Raw genomic sequence first — 21,641 nt, forward strand, 5'->3', positions numbered from 1 at the left:
GAACCATTCAACATCATGATGTCCTAGAGATATGAAAGCCACAAGGAACAATTCAACATCATGATGTCTTAGAGATATGAAAGCCACAAGGAACCATTCAACATCATGTCTTAGAGATATGAAAGCCACATTAAGGAACCATTCAACATCATGCTGTCCTAGAGATATGAAAGCCACAAGGAACCATTCAACATCATGCTGTCCTAGAGATATGAAAGCCACAAGGAACCATTCAACATCATGCTGTCTTAGAGATATGAAAGCCACAAGGAACCATTCAACATCATGCTGTCCTAGAGATATGAAAGCCACAAGGAACCATTCAACATCATGCTGTCTTAGAGATATGAAAGCCACAAGGAACCATTCAACATCATGCTGTCTTAGAGATATGAAAGCCACAAGGAACCATTCAACATCATGCTGTCTTAGAGATATGAAAGCCACAAGGAACCATTCAACATCATGATGTGTGCATGCATGAGGAAAATACTAACAAATTAATAATTCTTAATGTTGTGAATCAGTGTAAATTCTTACCTGACTTGTGTTCTGTATGTGGCATTTGGGTCATGCATTCTCGCAAACATTTCCTGAAAAAATTAAGCAATAAAGTTAATCAGAGCTGCTGCAAAAATGTCATTCTTAGTTTTACAACAGAGGTGCAATCATTAACAACTTTTTGAGTACTTCAGGGTTTCATTTACTAGTGCGCCCTGCGCCATTGGCGCATTAAATCTGAAAATGTCCCATCACAATTCCCTTCAGTGCGTCAAAGGGCGCATTGAGATTACGTACCACTGCACCACCAAATGTACACTTTACATCGGTTTACACACACACACACACACACACACACACCCACACACACACTCAAACACACACACACACATACAGAGATAACACGATATAGCGGCTAATTCTCTGATGGCACCATATATTGCACCATTTTGCATCTTTGGTTAAAACGCGTACACTCTAGCTTTGGCGCTTCTTAATTGCCTTCGACTATGTCCCATCGGAATTTGGTTGAGGGGGACAAATGTCCCATTGCCTTTTTCTCCCAGGCTAAACCCTGGTATTTGATGTATTAATCATTTCATTAAGAGTTGGTGTTTTATTCGGTTGGGAGGGGCCCCAAACTAACCAACATTAATCAAACGTGATTGGAAGTTAAAGGCACAGTGATTAAGCCTCCCGTACACCATCACAGATACTGTCAGGCTTTTACACACAGTACAAACACCCTTTCATTTAAACACTCACCGCTTGAGAACATCCTAGGTGCCCTACGTAAAGAGCGAGCAATTTTCAAAGAATTTATTTTTGTGTGGTTTATCTTACCCCTGAGCCATCGTGAACCCGTGTGATCCAGTTTCCCTTTTTCACAATGCAGTCGTCAGTTAGTAATTTGAATGCGACTCGCTGTGAGCTTATCTGCAATAGCACGTTATTATGTACCTCTGACTTATATGCACGAAACAAACGGCTGTGGTTCACAAGAACTCTCACGATGGCTTTTGACTGTAGTCAGAGGAACTGGCGATAGACATAAACCGTCGTCTGCTACGAGAACCACGACCTTGCGTGACCCTGCTTCCGGGCGTTTAATTTTTCAAACTTTCAAAACTTCGAATTGTACTGATCTTGTCTTGATAAAAAATGAATTCTTTTATGATTTAAGAATGTTTGTGTAACAAGCTGTCAATTTATTATTTAGATTCTAAAAGTTAGGTCTAGCACCAAAACGCACCACGGTCCGAATTGTCTCTGACACAATCCGCAAAATTAATTCTTTGAAAATTGCTCACTCTTTACGTAAGGCACCTAGGATGTTCCCGTTTGGTGAGCGTTCAAATGGAAGGGTGTTTGTACTGTGTGTAAAAGCCTGACAGTATCTGTGATGGTTTATGGGAGGCGCACTGTGCCTTTGAGCACTGAGCACCAAAAATTGAATCAGTACATTGCAACATAATTTTTTTTTTAAATACACTAAGTTTATTTCATTCTGACACATACCTCACAGAACCTTGGAATTAAACCTGGGTTTTCCTGAAACAAAAGATCATTTTTATCAGAAAAGAAAACAAGTTCCTCAAATGGGTTTTCTGCCTTGATCTTTCAAGCATTTGCTATTGTCTTTTTAACATGGCATCATACGTCATACACACACAGACACATACTCACAAACAGACACACACACACACAAATGCACACACACAAAGACACACACACACACATACACAAAGACACACACAAAAAGAGTCAAAGACAGAAATAACAACGCTGTAGTGTTCTTCCTGGCTCCCCATCGTAGTGAATGTTTTACCAGAGCCAGTCTGACACACACACACACACACACACACAGAGTCAAAGACAGAAATAACAACGCTGTAGTGTCCTACCTGGCTCCCCATCATGGTGAATGTTTTACCAGAGCCAGTCTGGCCGTACGCAAAGACACACACATTGTAACCTTCATAGGCTGCTGAGACTACATCCAGTCCCAGGGACTCAAATACCTGTAACAATCAAATTAACAATCAAAAATCACCAGTGTCTGTAACAGTCTTCAAAGACCATTTAGTTGACATACTTAATGTCAACGTTATGTTCAAGTTTTGTCATAAATTAAACGTTTCAATTAACTTATAATAATAATAATAATAATGGACATTTGCTATAGCGCATAATCATATATATGCTCAATGCGCTTTACATATTAATTTCTGCCGTGTGAGATGAAATTTTTTACACAATATATCACGCATTCACATCGGCCAGCAAACCTCAAGCCTATTAGGGCGAGCATTCACCTTTCACGGCCTTTATTCCAAGTCACACGGGTATTTGGTGGACATTTTTAGCTATGCCTATACAATTTTGCCAGGAAAGACCCTTTTGTCAATCGTGGGATCTTTAACGTGCACACCCCAATGTAATGTACACGAAGGGACCTCGGTTTTTCGTCTCATCCGAAAGACTAGCACTTGAACCCACCACCTAGGTTAGGAAAGGGGGGAGAAAATTGCTAACGCCCTGACCCAGGGTCAAACTCGCAACCTCTCGCTTCCGAGCGCAAGTGCGTTACCACTCGGCCACCCTTACCATTCTTGTTTTCTTAATTCTGGAACATAAGCAGTTTGTCTGTTTTGGATTTAATAAAATTAACAGTTTCAGCTGAGTATTTGTGAAATATGTAGACTACATCTACCTGTATAAAATGTTGTCAGAAAAGTGGGATTAAATGTTTTCACTACCTATTTTATTCATGTTTTTATTACTTAGTTAGTGGAAGAATCTTTTGTATGTATGTTTGATGGTGTATGCTTTTAATTAAGCGTTGCTGACTATGAATGTAGATGTAAATGCTTGTATAACTGTGTTTTAATTTTAAATGTGTCAAGCGCAAAGAGCATAATTGTAAAGTTATGATGTTGCGCTATATAAATGCTCATTTATTATTATTATTATTATTATTATTAAATGTTAATAAAGAAGGTTCCAAATGTGCAGCTGCATAACAAGTTTGATTCAGGATATAATTATTATCATGGTAGGGTGGTTTCCTCATCAAATACAACTGTTGTGTTTCATTAAGCCTACTTGTTTTACTTCCTGTGGTCCTCGGTTTGTTCAACGTTGCATTATTCCACAATCTGTCTATCCAGCAGTGGCAACTGCACTAATGCAGATGTTGGGGGGAAAACTATTAGCCTGTTATCTGGGAAACATGAAAGGGAAAATGCAAACAAGTTATCAGTTGTGCTACCAGGGTAGCAATCTCCATCACTAGTAGAGCTAAAACTTGCAGCTTTGTTATCTCTGAGCAACAATCTGGCTCAGCTAACAATGACGCAACTGCAATGAACAGGCTTAGATCAGAGCACCAAACTTCCAGTATGTTAGCGGGCTAAAAACTTTGAGCTTGAATTGTTATTTCTAAGCAACAATCTGTCTCAGCTAACATTGACGCAACGCAGCAATGAACATGCCTATATAGATCAGAGCACCAAACTTACAGTATGCTAGAGGGCTAAAACTTTCAGCTTGAATTGCTATTACAGTGGTCGCCGCTTATAAAAAACGCGGTTAATAAAAACAGCCGTTGTTTAAATACAGTCTGGTCCGGTCCGGATTTACCACTATATAACCTATGTAAAATTCCGCCGGTTATTAAATACAGGGGCCGTTTAATAAAAACACTTTTTGTTCATTTTCTCTCTGCTCAGAGGGTTAGTAGTCGCCTTCTGGTCGTGAATTCTTGTCAGAAAACCGTTAGATGACAACTCAAGACACTTAGCATTTGTGTGAACAGTGATCACACCCTTGTAAACTGTCAGAAGACAACTCACACCCTTGTCAGGAGATCATCTCCGACATCAAAGCTGTGGGTGCTGCTGCTGACGACGGAGATGGCCCCAACGAGGAAGAGGACGACGATGAAGAAGAAGAAGTCCCCACCCCTACCAATTCTCAGATGAGACAAGCGCTGCAATTAAGTCCTCACAATGGGACTTGAGAGGAGGGGGTTTGAACACGCTGCCAAGTTTGACACTATGGGAGGGGAGATCCCTGACTTTTTGCGCAAACAGCCCATGGATCAGATGACCATAGAACAATGCCTCGGCAAACTGTGATGTGCGATACATGTACATATTCTGAATCGTTTTTATTTGTCATTAAAATGCTTTGGTAAAGTTTCAAAACGGTTGTACGGTGTAATCAGTTTAGCTTGTATGCGTGCGTCGGTCTTCTTACCTTTCGTTACTGATGGACATGTTCAACACATGTTCAACACGCAGCCGTTTATTAAAAACGCCGCTTATTAAAAACACTTTTGTTCGGTCCCAAGGTATTTTTTATAAGCGGCGACTACTGTACTAAGCAACAATCTGTCTCAGCTAACATTGATGCAACTGCAATGAACATGCTTATAGATCAGTCAGCACCAAATTTCCAGTATGTTAGTCGGCTAAAACTTTCAGCTTGGCTATTTCCAAGCAACAATCTGTCTCAGCTAACAATGACGCAACTGCAATGAACATGCTTATAGATCAGAGCACCAAACTTCTAAGTATGTTAGTGGGCTAAACTTTCAGCCTGAATTGCTATTTCTAAGCAACAATCTGTCTCACCTAACATTGACGCAACTGCAATCAACATGCTAATCAGACAAGCCAATATGGCCTTCCAGTGAGTTGGTGGGACCAAGCAATTGTGACCAGGGGCGGATTGGGGGGGGGGGGGGGTTACAGGGTTCCGGAACCCTCCCCCCCCCCCAGCTGTCAAAAAAAAAAATTAATACTAACTTTAAAAGAAATAATGAGTGGCTGCTGACACCAGTTGATCATGTTTAAAATCAACGATAAGCCATAAAATGTTCATAAAATAGCTAAAACTCTTCAGCTTCTGGGGGGGCAATGCCACCCCAACGGGGCCTTGCCCAAGTACCCCACAAAGGGTCTACCCCTGGACCCCAAGTTGTAACCCCCCCCCCCTCCCCTCTGGCTTAACTGCTCCGCCCCTGGTGACTGTTGCTATGTTGGTATTATTCTGTATCAGTCTCATCACAGGGTTCAGCCTGGGAGAAAAAGACATTTGGACATGACTGTCCCCCTCAACCAAATTCCAATAGGTCATAATAAAAAAGAATTGTAGGTTATTGCATGAACATTGGTGCAAGATAAGGACAATTACTTAGTCCAGTTTGCTTGATCCGTGAATGGGAAAATATTCGCTAAATGAGAGGAAACAGCTGCTCCACATCCGCTTAGTTAATGCTGTCTGCATCTCACCAGAAGCTAACGTGGCACTGTCTTTGTGGTTGAGATTTCCACTTTTCCAACTCCAACAAGCTAATATTGATCCATAATGTTCATGCAAATTTTAAGTTAATGCATGAGATCAAATTAGTGAGATATACTTTTCATAAACACCTGACGTCTGCTTAGCCTTTGCTGTTTATGATGACATCTGTGACACACAATGAAGGCCTGACATGACATAAGGTGTGTCATAGGAGTCACATTGCAATCGGACAGCATGCGTAAACAAAGATCATTTAATGTGCTTGTTATATATTTAGGATGGATACATGTAATTGTCATCAAAAGATAAAACAATACACGGAAAACACGGTTCAGATATTTTTGAGCATAGCTGCTGCATGCTGCTAAGATCGACAATTTTGCGACAAGCAATGACAATGTAACAAATACATGTACATCTAAACAGCATGGTTGATTTTGATTAAGCAGAAACAGAGGAAATATCAGAATCTTCTCTACTTTTCTCAAACTGGAGAAGAAACCCAACTGAGTACAATGCCTGTGAAAATGTTTGAGGTTTTGCTTATTATATAATGGAGACTGTCATAAAACATGTAAAAAGAGAATTGCTACAAACTTAACCAAGAAGACTGCAGCTCTGTGAAGAAAAAGAGTAGGAGAGGGATGAACATTTTAGGTTTCAGTTCCCCCTACATGGTGTAGTAGGGTTACTCAGATATGTTTGCAGAAATAATTTGTTTCTGTTTCATATTACGAAGGCCAGTCATATGAGCAATTGCTCTACTTGTTTTCCTGTTTGGTTTAAAAGCGGAAAGACATAGGCAGCGGGTATCCGAGAGGCAAAAAGCTTGCGTAACTTTATGCATTCAATTGACAGAGGCTGCACTCAAGGAACTGAACAAAGGTGGTTGTTATAAACAGGTTGCCACTTTTCAAAGCTGAATTTATTGGAAAAACGAGAGAGAGAGACTCAGAGAGAGAGAGAGAGAGAGAGAGAGAGAGAGAGAGAGAGAGAGAGAGAGAGAGAGAGAGAGAGAGAGGTAGGGATCGAGGGAGGGAGGGAGGGAGAGAATGAGAGAGAGGAGAGAGAGAGATGAGAGAGAGGAGAGAGAGAGAAAGAGAGAGAGAGAAAGAGAGAGAGAGAAAGAGAGAGAGCTAGAGAGGGAGAGAGACAAAGAGACAGAGAGAGATTTCTGCACTCTATGTGTGTAATAAGTAACACTACAGCATAGAGACACACCTCACAAACGTGGCTGTCAAGAGCTGTTGCCCTTCTTGTTTTCTCTTTGTGTTCCTAAGAGTATTGCAAGCACGAAATAGGTTTGGAGCATGCGACTTTATCATGATGGTGTTACATGTATTACTTACTCAGAGAGTGCACAAAAAACTCTCTCTTTTTCTCTCTCTCTTTGTCTCTGTATGTGTGTATAACAAATGTAGCTTTAAATGGATTTTTCGACCAAAAAGAAAACTGAATTTGGTGGTATCTTTGGGGGTTCTTTTACAACACGCCATTTGTACTGCTCAAACAACATCTGGAAACTGATTACGCGCTTCACAGGCAGGCATACACACCATCAATAATCATGTTTTTGTGTGTATAGTTATGTTTCCAAGATGTGAAAATAATGTGAAACAGATTAATGATACCAGATGGTCTCACAAAATGGCTGACGCGTCTCACAGGCAGGTAAACACACAATCAATAATCATGTTTTTGTGTGTATAGTTATGTTTCTAAGACATGAAAATGATGTGAAACAGATTAATGATACCAGATGGTCTCACAAAATGGCTGACGCGTCTCACAGGCAGGTAAACACACCATCAATAATCATGTTTTTGTGTGTATAGTTATGTTTCCAAGACGTGAAAATGAATTGTGAAACAGATTAATGATACCAGACGGTCGGTCCCCCAAGGGAGAGTTCCTCTTACAAGAGCTCCTTCCCCAGGGGTACACTTCTACTAGTTTTACATGGGGGTCAAAACGGGGTCACGTTACACTATAGTACTCACTCACTACTTTGAGATTTTGTTCCACGTTAAAATACTCAAAATCTCTGATTAACATGATCCCTGTTAAAGGGCAGTCTTCCTCACTATGGTTCTTACTCACAAATATGTCGTGCCAAATTCATGGAATTGCCGAATTCGCGTAATGGACAACATTTTTGCCCATTTCGCGTAATCAGCAAAACGCTGCCCATTACGTGAAATCGGCAGCGTTTTGCCGAAAATGCGGAAAGGCTTCTAAAATGTGCCCATTTCGCAAAAGCGACAGCCATGAGTCTGTTATTTTTTGTGTCACCAGAACATTGCATCAATATTGCTTTACCTCCCTAGCTTTGGGTGTGAATGTGAGTGTGGATGTGGATATATGATTTACTGCAACATTCAAAACAAAATCATGTGCTTTTGCATTTTGGAAATAAATTCTATTGATAAATTCTATTGATTGATTGATTGATTGATAGCTACTATGTTTTGTATGGTCTATGTTGGTCTGTGTCAAGCATAACTCCGGAAATGCACGAAAACTACACTTTCTGCAATAACTTGCCAAAACTTATCGATTATTGCGATATCTATCCATTGGAGTATCTAGCTGTCTAAGTGTGATGATATCCCAGGCATTTGAGAACTTTAAAACCAAAAAGTGGCTGCCGATTTTGCAAAATGGGCAAATTTTAGAAGCCTTTCCGCATTTTCGGCAAAATGCTGCCGATTTCACATATTGGGCAGTGTTTTGCCGATTACGCGAAATGGGCAAAAATGTTGCCCATTACGCGGAATCGGCAATTACGTGAACTCGGCACGACATATATATATATATCTATATCTTGATCTATATACGGCTTGTGTGTGTCTGTCTGTCTGTCTGTCTGTCTTTCTTCGCGATGCACAGCCAAAGTTCTCGATGGATCTGCTTCAAATTTGGTGGGCATATTCAGGTAGACCCCGGACACAATCTGCTCGATGAAAATTTTCAACACGTGTTCTCAGCGCGCAGCGCTGAACCGATTTTGGTTTTTCTGTACATCCATTCCCAGTAACTCTTCCTTATCTTCTCCAGTGTTTTGCGCGTTTATCTCCCTTCCTTCGTGTGGCGTCAATCGCGTACGGTGCGCCCGGCGAAGCTGCGTACCCGGCAAAGCCGGGTATTGGTGCGCCACTCACCCGGCAAAGCCAGGTGCGGCGAAGCCGGGTACCCGGCGAAGCGGGTATTCATCTAGTATATATATACATGGCTTGTGAAGTCATTTATCAAAAGTTATCTTTATTTGCACAACTCCAGAAAAGCCACCTCTGTCATTGCGAGCAGGGAGAAGATTCAAGTGAAATAATGGTCACCCCTACAAGACACGTAGTGATAAAGAACATAGTGATAAGAACTCATAAGCAAATGACATGTAGCTATAATCAACGTAGTGATAGCGGCACGTATCGCAATTGACACATAGGACAAATGGCTCGTAGTTTTAGCAATTCGCACCATATACGTGCTGTCAAAATTGCCATCTTTCACAGACGACTACAAAGTGTAAATAATTATAACGTGGCTGTTACAAATACAGGTGAAATGAACTTCAGATCATTATCTTACTTGATTTGGTACAATCACACTGTAAATTGTACAGGACACTGTTAATGTCCATTATGTCAGTACCTGCTCTTTGCTGTACAGCAGTGGCAACAGCTGTTTGGCCACAACTAAATGAACAACATTCCCTGAATGAAAGTACTGAACAGTGGAACCCTCTTTTGAGAGCCCCAAATTCAAGACTCTCCCCCTTTCAGAGCTTACCGTATTTTCCGGGTTACAAGGCGCTACAGCGCACCCCTTTGCGGCACATCAAAGGAAGAATACAGAGTGGAAATATGTGTGCTCTGTGTGCAGCGAGATCAAAGGCAGGTTCATTGTGATAGCTGGGTTGCCTTGTTTATAGACTGACTGACCTTCTTCCCAGGGGTCAATGACCCAGTTTTTGCTATGAGAGGTGGTTCCCCTGTCATATCTGAGAGAGGAAACACTTCCTGCACCGGGGTCAGTGACCGAGTTTAACCTATGGGGCGTCTCTTTGATGTCTTGAGAGGAAACTTGACCAGGGGAGTACCTAGTAGCTGAAACATGCATTATTACAAGTTGTTTGACTGGTACTCAGGCGGTCTCTTTGATTTTTTTTTCATAGGGCAGGGGTCAAACTAGTCGGGCCTTATGACCCTACTTTTTTAGTTCTGTTGATAACTCTGTAAGTGTCCCTCCATTTTAACTAGTGTTCGCCAGTGCCAGTAAATATTTGTAAATATTCAAATATTTTACAATGTACCCTTGATGTATAAATAAATACACCACACACTCACACATTGTTTGTTGTTGTTGCTCTTTGTCTTTGTTGTTAATTGAACAGTTTGTTGCCTGTAAAGCAAGATACCCAGGACGTCAGCTGACATCCTACAGGCAGCGAAAGGGTTAAGACTCCCTCCTTTCAAAGATATTTCCAAAGACAGGTTCCACTGTATCAGTTTCCTCCCAGGTTATAACCTAGTTTTTGAGAGTTTAAGGCTGATCTCTCTCTTAATAACCTAGTTTTTCAGAGTTTAAAGGCTGATCTCTCTCTTTATAACCTAGTTTTTCAGAGTTTAAAGGCTGATCTCTCTCTTTATAACCTAGTTTTTCAGAGTTTAAAGGCTGATCTCTCTCTTTATAACCTAGTTTTTCAGAGTTTAAAGGCTGATCTCTCTCTTTATAACCTAGTTTTTCAGAGTTTAAAGGCTGATCTCTCTCTTTATAACCTAGTTTTTCAGAGTTTAAAGGCTGATCTCTCTCTTTATAACCTAGTTTTTCAGAGTTTAAAGGCTGATCTCTCTCTTTATAACCTAGTTTTTGAGAGTTTTAAGGCTGATCTCTCTCTTTATTACCTAATTTTTGAGTTTTAAGGCTGATCTCTCTTTATAACCTAGTTTTTGAGAGTTTTAAGGCTGATCTCTCTTTATAACCTAGTTTTTGAGAGTTTTAAGGCTGATCTCTCTCTTTATAACCTAGTTTTTCAGAGTTTAAAGGCTGATCTCTCTTTATAACCTAGTTTTTGAGAGTTTTAAGGCTGATCTCTCTCTTTATAACCTAGTTTTTGAGAGTTTTAAGGCTGATCTCTCTCTTTATAACCTAGTTTTTCAGAGTTTAAAGGCTGATCTCTCTCTTTATAACCTAGTTTTTCAGAGTTTAAAGGCTGATCTCTCTCTTTATAACCTAATTTTTCAGAGTTTAAAGGCTGATCTCTCTCTTTATAACCTCATTTTTGAGAGTTTCAAGGCTGATGCCTCTCTTTATTACCTAGTTTTTCAGAGTTTTTTAGGTCTTTAGAAAGAGGCACCACTGTACCGACTGAGAGGTATAATAATGGGCAGGGGGCAGCGGCCGCGCAAGCTGTTGTCCATTGTGACCTTACCTGCTCCTGTGTGATGAAGTGCTGGTCAGTGGCCCTTGCTGACCAGAAGGAGTGGTCAAAGGTGAACTCTCTCACCTTCAGGTGATCTCGCCCATGATCCCCCACCTCCCCCATCTCCGGTACCTGAAAATGGCAAACTTTTTTATGAACTATCATTAACTCACAAAAACTGTCACATGAAGTTGAAATATGGGTGCTTACATGTGGTAGGAGAATAATGAAAACAGTCACTGCCCAAACGTTCGGATGAGTGCAGAAGATGTAAAAGTTTATTCAACCTAATTACCATCTAAATTATTCTTTCAGTATAGGTACCACTATTATTTTGTGTTTCTGTTAACACTTAACAAGGGTAAAAGGAGAAACAGAACCTGTTAGTCGCCTCTTACGACATGCTGGTTAGCATCGGGTAAATTCTTTCTCGTCCCAACCAATATGGGACTCCCCCTAACCCGCGGGGGGTTTGTGTCAGCGTGTCAACCTTTAAACACAAGCTGGTGAGCGATCTTTATAGCCAGGACCCTGTTGTAGCACGTGCATCACAACCTTTTGCCCTGGCATGCGTTCCGCAAATTTCATGGGGCTATAAAAAACACCCTTTTTCTTCCAAAATGCAGAAGCTTTTGAGAAGTCCCACAAAGGGAAATAACTCTGCCTGCCAAACAAAATTCTAGGTCAAGACTCATTGTTCATTTGTTAATTCAAACACATTAATCGTTTAATTATTATGTCGATGTTTAATTTTTTGGCAATTTTTTTATAATTAGATCCGTTTTTTCAACCGATCCTTAACTTTTTTTGAAGAGTGTATATTTCATTCAAGGTCTGAGTTATTTAGTTCAAACTCTAAAGCAGTAAGCAGATATAGACAGAATAGAATAGAATGTTTTACAAGTACCCATAACATTAAACATTTAAGATTTCTGCATATATGGCAGGTCTAATCAAAAATTTAGTAATACGTTTTCATTTGATTAATATACTTACCCAACTCACATATAGCAATTAACCCAAGTTCAGTGCTGGTAACGCTGTACACGTCCCCTTGGTAACAAGGGAGACAACTCTAAAAAAGAGTGACCAATACCCATACTGGTATCAAGTCCAGACCGATACTGAGTCTGTCTTCCGTATGCGTGCGCATATGCCGCCATGTTTTCATTCTAACCGAAGCCCAACTCACTTCTTTTTTAGAAATATATACCCCAACAGCGGGGAGGCGGGAGGGAATTAACGATGTGAGTTGGGTAAGTATATTAATCAAATGAAAATTTATTACCGGGGTCAGGCTATCTCCAATTAGGTGGCGGGGCGACCATCCCCAACCCGGCGGGTCCCCAGGTGGCGGATAGGGGGTGTCCCTTAGATATAAGGGATTGCAGCGATATAAGTCGGGCTTGCCCGGACGAATAAGCTGTCCTGGACCAACTGGCGGTGTTCCTATCAGAGCGGGGTGGTTAACAGGTGGCACTGTTGACTAGTAAATACCCTATGTGCTCATACGGGTTCATCACGCGGATAAGAGGCGCGTTAAAACCCCTGCTACCTGTGCTCCCAGGTAAGGTCCCTGACCAGGAGCTAAGGGTGGGGTAACCCCGACAGAAACCTCTAGTGCTGAAGTCGGCGGTACTGAGCGAGACAGCGCACTTTAACGGATCACAGTACCACGCACACCATCGCCATGAATACACGCAGAGACCAAACCAATCGAAATGGTGCTCGCCCTGTGAGGACCCCCCAGGCAGGTGCAGCGCCGGGCTCCGTGCCTCAAAGGAGCCCACCCTCAGCTACTGGAGGTCCCTTCGTCTTGTCCTGTGGAGCCAGGGGACGAGCAAGGATAGCGACTGGCCGAAAACCAAGCAAGGTCAAGGAGACCCCTGACATTAACATAATGCAATGGAATGCAGAAGGGGTCAGCAACAAGAAGGAAGAACTCGTACACTTTCTTCATAAGAACAGTATCAACATCTGCTGCTTACAGGAAACACACCTGCAAGAGGGGAAGCCGTTCAAGATCAGAGGCTACCAGGTGTTTTCAAATGGACGGAAAGGGAGAGCAAAGGGAGGAGTGATGACACTGGTGAGAAACAACATCAACGCCACTGAAGTCAAGAAACTTACAGGCGAAGCTGAGTACATAGAAGTCAAGGTCATTATCCAAGACAGCACATTTAACATCGTCAACTACTATTGCCCCGATGACAAGATGCTGTCCCTTGACACTATCCAGGTCCCAGACAGCGGCTTCCTCATCGCTGGAGACTTCAACAGCCGGTCCCAGAGTTGGGGATACAGCAACATGGACAATAGAGGAGAAGAAGTTGAAGCCTGGCAAGATGAACACCACCTTATCCTTGCAAATGACCCAACTGACACACATACCTTCTACTCGCGCCGCTGGCACACCACCACAACTCCAGACCTGGCCTTCTGCACCGATGACATCCACAGAAAGATCAGCAGAAAGGTAGAAGAACAGCTCGGAGGTAGTGACCATCGCCCAGTCGTCCTTACCATGCGTGCTAAAGCACCAGAACACTCGCAACACCCGCGATGGAACTACAAAAAGGCCCAGTGGGGATTGTTCAGCGTACGCACCAACGAGCTGACAAAGGGCATAGAAGTTACAGATAGGAACATCAACAATGTAGTCAAAGACTTCAACAACAGTATTTCCCAGGCAGCCAAGGAGTGCATACCCAATGGCGCAAGAAAAGACTACACCCCTTATTGGACAAGTGAGCTGCAGAAGGCGCATGATGCTCTGACAGAAGCAAGAAGAGAGGCTGAAACCAACCCCAGCCAGGAGAACAACATCAAGCTCCAAGAAAGAAAAGCAAAGTTCTTGCGAACCAAACTGGAGAGCAAAAGAAGAAGTTGGAGAGAGAAAACAGCAAGCCTCAACATGGAGAAAGACACAACAAAGCTTTGGAAACTGACAAAGGCCCTGAACGACGAAAGCACCAAAGGCCAGAAGATCACCCTGGAAAATGAAGGAAACACTCTTACAGGAAGGGCTGCCGCCAACAATTTTGCAACAGCATATGCAGCAGAAAGTAATACCACCATACCCCAGCACCACCAGAAAGAGATACGACAGGAAGAGAAGGAAAGAACACCAGGAGAAAATGAGGTACCAGACGCAATGCATACTGACATCAGCCTGGCAGAAATGAAGAAGGCCATCAGGAAGTTGAAGAAAAAGAAGTCTCCAGGACCTGACAACATCACAAACGAAATGCTTCAACATCTAGGAAACACCGCGCTTCAGAAGCTACTAGATATTTACAACCTCAGCTGGAAGCAAGGCCAGGTACCGCAGTGCTGGAGAGAAGCCACAATGATTCCCATCCTCAAACGTGGCAAAAACAAAAGCAAAGCCCAAAGCTACCGTCCCATCAGCTTAACAAGTTGTGTCTGTAAGACCATGGAGCGCATCATCAATCAGCGCCTACAACTCTACCTGGAGACACAGAGCATCATTGCCCCAGAGCAAGCTGGCTTCAGACAGTACAGAAGCACAGAAGATCAAACGACCCACCTCTCACAGGTCATAGAGGATGCTTTTCAGGCCAAGAAGGCTGTCCTGGCAGTGTTTATTGATCTACAGAAGGCATTCGACAAGGTCTGGAAGGATGGTCTTCTAGTAAAACTCCTACGGTGTGGCATCAGAGGCAACATGTTCCAGTGGACCAAGTCCTACCTACACAACCGAAGAGCCAGAGTGTCGGTAGATGGTCGCTGTGGCCAGAAGGTGTTACTGAGGCAGGGAGTTCCCCAGGGAGGCGTCCTCTCCCCCTCTTTGTTCATACTCTTCATCAACGACATTGTAGCAGAACTACCAAGAGGTGTCCACGCAGCGCTTTACGCAGACGACCTGGTACTCTGGTGCAGCGAGGAGTATGCAACCACAGCAACATACAGAATACAGATCGCCCTAGAGAGCGTTGCAGCATGGGCTGAAAGCTGGTGCGTAACAATCAACAGGGAGAAGTCAACCGCCACTCTTTTCACACTGTCAACAAAAGCCAAACCTGGAAAACTTACCCTGGGAAATACCACACTAAAGTACGAAGACCAACAGACGTACCTTGGTGTCACCTTTGACAAGAAAATGACCTGGAAACCTCACATCAACCAGGCAGAGGGAAAAGCCAGAAGGAAGCTCAACATCTTAAGGAAACTGGCAGGAACTACATGGGGCGCAACTGACAAGATTCTGAAATCAGTTTACCAAGGTACTGTAAGACCACACCTCGAGTACGGGTCCAACTCTTGGATGACAGCTGCGAAGACGCATCTACAGACCCTGGACAAAGTCCAAAACCAGGCACTTCGACTAATCACAGGTGCCATGAAGACAACACCTATAGTGAAGATGGAAGAAACATCTAGCATCCCACCACTTGCCAAGAGAAGAGAGCAGAAGGCAATGCTTCAGGCCAACAAATTCAGATGCTCACAGAACCACCCAATGAAAGAAAGGCTCCAAACGCTATCATCAGGCAGACTAAAAAGATCAAGCTTTGCTGTGGAGGCCAGAGCACTGAACAGGAAGCACCAAGAAACCCTCCCTAACCAGGTCATTCCCATCTCCTTTTCCCTCGACGCCCCACCTTGGGAAGATACAGAAGAAACTGTCACTGTCCAAACAACAATACCCCACATCAACAACAAAGGTGAACATAGCGACCAAGTCTTGAAAGCCCTGACGTTGGCAACGCTTGAGGAAAGATACCCTGATGATGCCTGGATCCGGGTGTATACGGACGGCTCAGCCACAAATGCCGTCAAAAGTGGAGGAGCTGGGGTCCACATCCAATACCCCGGTGGAGAACGGACGGAGGAGACGCTTCCGACCGGCCTTTACTGCACCAACTACAAGGCAGAGGTATACGCTCTCATTCAGGCAGCACACACCATTGCAACAAGAGCAGACCACAACACAAATGTCGTCTTCCTAACAGACGCCCTCTCTGTGCTGCAAGCCTATAACAGTGACAGTCAACCCTCATTGAAGAAGGCCCTCAACAACATCAAGAGCCTACGGACAGTGCTTCAGTGGATCCCCTCACACTGCGGCATAGAGGGAAATGAGAAAGCCGATGACCTGGCAAAATCCGGTGCAGAAAAAGAACAAGAAGACAACGCCGTGAGCCTTGCCGAGCTAAATACCATCACTAAAGCCCTGTTCCGAACCCCGGCTCAAAAAGACAGCCTTCACCTGCTCTCAAGACCAGAGCAGGTCACCATCTTTAGGCTGCGAACAGGGCACAACAGGCTGAACAAACACCTCCACTCAAAGCTGAAAGTTGTGCCATCCCCGATGTGTCCCTGTGGAGAAGCAGAGCAGGACACCCACCACATCCTACAAGACTGCGGGAACTTCCAGTTGTTGAGAAGGAAGATGTGGCCGGAGCCGACCCCCATCCAGGATAAGCTGTACGGCACGGCGGCGTCCCTGCAGATGACCACTACATTTCTAAATTGGACTGGTCTCCACGTGTAGCGGCAACAAGAAGAAGAAGAAGAAAATTTATTACTAAAATGTTTGATTAAATTACATATCTTACCCAACTCACATATAGCAGATTGCTACTATAGGTGGAGGGCACTCACCATATCAAGAACGAAGGACCTGTCCTGCAGCTACCAAAGCTGGCAACGCAGAACTACCGTCCTGTCTAGTCCCAGCAACATCTCTCAGATAGAAGTTGATGAACACATCTTCAGAACGCCAGTAAGCCGACTCAAGGACCTCTGAGAGGCACCCAGAACGGAGAACCGCTAACAAAGAAGCCCAGGCTCTAGCCTCATGAGCTCTGGCGGAAGTAAGAGGCAAGATTGCACGATTATCGCCAGACTGGTTTTGCCACCAGATGTAGGCCTGCCTAATAGTTGTGGAAACCCACTTGGCCAAAGTGACTCTCGAAATGTCCTTTCCCCGAACCGTATTGAGGGAGATAAAAAGATATGTGCAGACTCAGAGATCTATGGTATTAATGTCCCGCCCCTGTGTCACCACCGTGGCGCGTAAAAGACCTCAGTCATTCTATCAAAAGTGCAGATGGCTGATTCTGTGATTGCACCCAAACATGCACACACATGGGTAGTGCCATTCTCTTGTTGCTAGCTTTCCACTGGGAGGAAGCTATGACCCCAGTTTTCCAGCGATAGACATTGAACTTCTTCTTCTTCTGCGTTCGTGGGCTGAAACTCCCACGTACACTCGTGTTTTTGCACGAGTGGAATTTTACGTGTATGACCGTTTTTACCCCGCCATTAAGGCAGCCATACGCCGCTTTCGGAGGAAGCATGCTGGGTATTTTCGTGTTTCTATAACCCACCGAACTCTGACATGGATTACAGGATCTTTTCCGTGCGCACTTGGTCTTGTGCTTGCGTGTACACACGAAGGGGGATAAGCCACTAGCAGGTCTGCACATAAGTTGACCTGGGAGATCGGAAAAATCTCCACACTTAACCCACCAGGCGGCCGCGGCCGGGATTCGAACCCTCGACCTTCCGATTAAGAGGCCGACGTCTTACCACCCCGCCACAGCGCCCGTCATAGACATTGAACAATAGGGGGCCATGTAGCTAAGCTAGTAAAGCACTGGACTTTAAATCCTAGGGTCACAGGTTCAAATCCAGGCCAGAACAGACACGGGTTAACTTTATGTGCAGACTCAATCAGAAATTGTATCCATGTCCCATCCTGTGTCACTATTGTGGCACATACAAGACGTCGGTCAATTTGCCAGAAGTGGCTGACTACACCTGAACATGCACAAACATCAAGGTAGCACTACTCTGTTGCTGCTATTAGCTTTCCACTGGGAGAGAGTGACCCAAATGTCTGAGTGATCGGACAATAAAGTAACAAGTCGCGTAAGACAAAATTACTACATTTAGTCAAGATGTGGAACTCACAGAATGAAACTGAACACACTGCATTTTTTCACAATGATCGACCGTAGTCTGCCGCTCGTACAAAAGGCAGTGAAATTGACGTGCCTGTTTAGCGCGGTAGCGGTTGCGCTGTGCTGCAATATAGCACGCTTTTCTGTACCTCTCTTCGCTTTAACTTTCTGAGCGTGTTTTTAATCCAAACATATCATATCTATATGTTTTGGGAATCAGGAACCGACAAGGAATAAGATGAAATTGTTTTTAAATCGATTTCGAAAATTTAATTTTAATCATAATTTTTATATTTTTAATTTTCAGAGCTTGTTTTTAATCCAAATATAACATATCTATATGTTTTTGGAATCCGAAAATGATGAAAAATAAGACGAACGTAATTTTGGATCATTTTATACAAAAATAATTTTAATTACAATTTTCAGATTTCTAATGACCAAAGTCATCAATTAATTTTTAAGCCTCCAAGCTGAAATGCAATACCAAAGTCCGGCTTGTTTTTAATCCGAATATAACATATCTATATGTTTTTGGAATCAGAAAATGATGAAGAATAAGATGAACGTAATTTTGGATCGTTTTATACAAAAATAATTTTAATTACAATTTTCAGATTTTTAATGACCAAAGTCATCAATTAATTTTTAAGCCTCCAAGCTGAAATGCAATACCAAAGTCCGGCCTTTGTCGAAGATTGCTTGGCCAAAATTTCAATCAATTTTATTGAAAAATGAGGGTGTGACAGTGCCGCCTCAACTTTTACAAAAAGCCGGATATGACGTCATCAAAGACATTTATCGAAAAAATGAAAAAAACGTCTGGGGATATCATACCCAGGAACTCTCATGTAAAATTTCATAAAGATCGGTCCAGTAGTTTACTCTGAATCGCTCTACACACACACACACATACACCACGACCCTCGTCTCGATTCCCCCTTTATGTTAAAACGTTTAGTCAAAACTTGACTAAATGTAATAAAAATAAAAAAAACAGAAAAGAAAATGAGATACAGTGACAATATCAGCACCTTGGGGTTTGTGATCTTGGTTGTGTTTCCCTCCATCTCGATAATAACTGAGCTGGCATCTTCCCTGAAACAGAATTAAAGTAAGTACAGAAGACATGATTCAACTTTCACAATATGCATGTCAGTTGTCACTGAATCTCTACTTATTTGCTTTTAAATGCTACTTTTATGAAAGGTTTGTGAAACAGAAAGTGTTTCCTGCCATCAAAAACAGATTAATAATTCTTGGTGTTGAAGTAATTATTATCTTAATCACACACACATGACGGTGACACACGTTATTACATAAATTCAGGTATACTGTGCATGCGTGTGTCTGTGCATGTGTAGAGAGAAATTATATATATATATATACACATGCTTGACATGTGTCTAACAAGTACATGTAGTACTGCTGGCCGATGTGAATGCGTGATGTATTGTGTAAAAAAATTCCATCTCACACGGCATAAATAAATCCCTGCGCCTTGAATATGTGCGCGATATAAATGCATAAAAATTTTAAAAAAATAAAAAATAAATCCCTGCGCTTAGAACTGTACCCACGGAATACGCGCGATATAAGCCTCATATTGATTGATTGATTGATTGATTGATTGAGTAGTACTGCTACTAATAGATCATGTAAAATAAATCTTCAAAAGTTCAGACCCTGCTACACAAACAAAATTCAAAAATTTTAATAAATTTTCATTTGATTAATATACTTACCCAATTCACATATAGCAATTTACTTCAGTTTAGTGCTAGGACGCTGAAAACTACGCTCACCCTGGTAAGGGGGGAAGTAACCCTAAAAATAGAACGGCCTTGACGGTCACATGACAACGTCAGGTCAAGGCTACCTCCCAGCATGCTATGCGCACGCGTGCTCTCGCCGCCATGTTTGTAGTCATTCGCTCGAAGCGCCCTCTTATTTTTAGGGGAACTAAAGCGGGGCAGGCGGGAGGGACTTCACTATGTGAATTGGGTAAGTATATTAATCAAATGAAAATTTATTATCAAAATTTTCGATTAAATTACATATCTTATCCCAATTCACATATAGCAGATTACTAATTAAGGTGGTGGGATGCTCACCTAGTACCTATATGAGCTAGGCAACAATTGCCCTGCTGCTACCATCGCTGGTAAAGCCTTGGTACCGTCCTGCCGCGCACTGGAAATGTCGCGCAGGTAAAAGTTGATAAAAACATCCTCAGATCTTCAGTAGGCAGAATCAAGGACTTCAGATAATCTTCCTGATCTTAGCACAGCTAAGGAGGATGGCCAAGCTCTTGCCTCGTGCGTCCTTGCCGACGTTAGAGGGAGAACTGACTGCCCCCCCCCCTTTCTTTCTGTGCCACCACTCATACGCCTGCCTGACCAGTGTTGAGATGCATTTAGAAAGAGTTACCTTAGATATGTCTTTATGCCTAGCCGTGTTCAGAGATAGGAAAAGCAGCTTCTGCTGTTTAGCTCTGATAGGCTCCGTGCGAGACAGATAACTGGTAAGAGCCCGAACTGGGCAGTTAGACATATCGGGGTCCCCTGGAGCCCGAATTTTGTTAAGAGGAAGAATTCTGATTATGGGGGAAATTTGATCAGGCTTGATCCGGTTTTTGGCTAGAAATTCCGGCCTAAAACGTAAAGTGACAGAACCATCTTTTTCAAAAGCTATGTCTCTAGATGAGCCTGAGAGAGCGTGAATTTCGCTACCTCTCCTTGCGGTGGCCAAAAGAACGAGCAAAATATTGTCTTACGAGTAAGATTACCTAGACTAACTGATTGCAATGGTTCAAAATCTTGCGATCTTAAGAATTTTACAAGGAAGAGATCCCATGCAGGAACTGGGGCTCTGGTTCTAGCAAAACCTATTGACGCACCTTTTAGGACACTAGCATGGGTGTTACTGGGAAAAATCAAAAAACCTGAAAGGCAGGGGTCCAGGGGCTGCCGAGGCCCCGGCGGGGCACAGGGGCAGCGCCCCGTTGGGGAGCTCAGGGGGGCGTTGCCCCCCTGAAGCTGAAGCAAATTTGCCAAAATGAAAGCATATAGTGGCCATTTCCAGCATTCTCACAGTCAGAAACCATACAAGAAGAAAAGAAGCAGAAACAAAAAAAGTCCACAAAAATAATACAAATGGGATACTTTACTGTCCCAATCAACCAAGCAAAATCACCGTCAATAATTCAAAAAAAATTCTAGAGCATTCGAAAAATGTCTGACAAGAAACAAGGCATCCCGCGTTTTCTTGAGTTCAGTGGCATTATCAAAGCCACTCACAAACACTGCTTCTGATCTGAGTCCTATAATGTACAAGGTTGTCGTCACCAAGACTGAGACTGGTCTCAAAAACCGGGAAATCTTTAGATGATGCAGTTGTTTTTTATTTCAAACCCTCGAAGTATTCTCCCTTAGCGGCTACACACAGTTTAAGTCGTTGGACCCAGTCAAGAAATG

The 21,641-nt window shown here is 42.8% G+C and overlaps 1 protein-coding gene across 3 annotated transcripts in view; it reads right to left on the reverse strand.

The window, feature by feature from the left end:
* Positions 1–21,641, reverse strand: part of LOC138951908 (kinesin-like protein KIF16B) — an 82,250-nt gene that overhangs the window by 49,780 nt on the left and 10,829 nt on the right. For all 3 annotated transcript variants that reach the window (XR_011451261.1, XM_070323467.1, XM_070323468.1), the window contains exons 2-6: positions 19,200–19,263; positions 11,243–11,365; positions 2,406–2,522; positions 2,020–2,052; positions 541–593 (exon numbers count right to left, since the gene is read on the reverse strand). Coding sequence is in view for 2 of the 3 variants with exons in the window: in XM_070323467.1 (XP_070179568.1) it covers positions 541–593; positions 2,020–2,052; positions 2,406–2,522; positions 11,243–11,365; positions 19,200–19,263 (390 nt within the window). In the remaining variant the exon portion in view is untranslated. The remainder of the gene's footprint in view (positions 1–540; positions 594–2,019; positions 2,053–2,405; positions 2,523–11,242; positions 11,366–19,199; positions 19,264–21,641) is intronic.

Source organism: Littorina saxatilis, linkage group LG17, assembly GCF_037325665.1.
Source record: "Littorina saxatilis isolate snail1 linkage group LG17, US_GU_Lsax_2.0, whole genome shotgun sequence".
NCBI lineage: Eukaryota > Metazoa > Mollusca > Gastropoda > Littorinimorpha > Littorinidae > Littorina > Littorina saxatilis.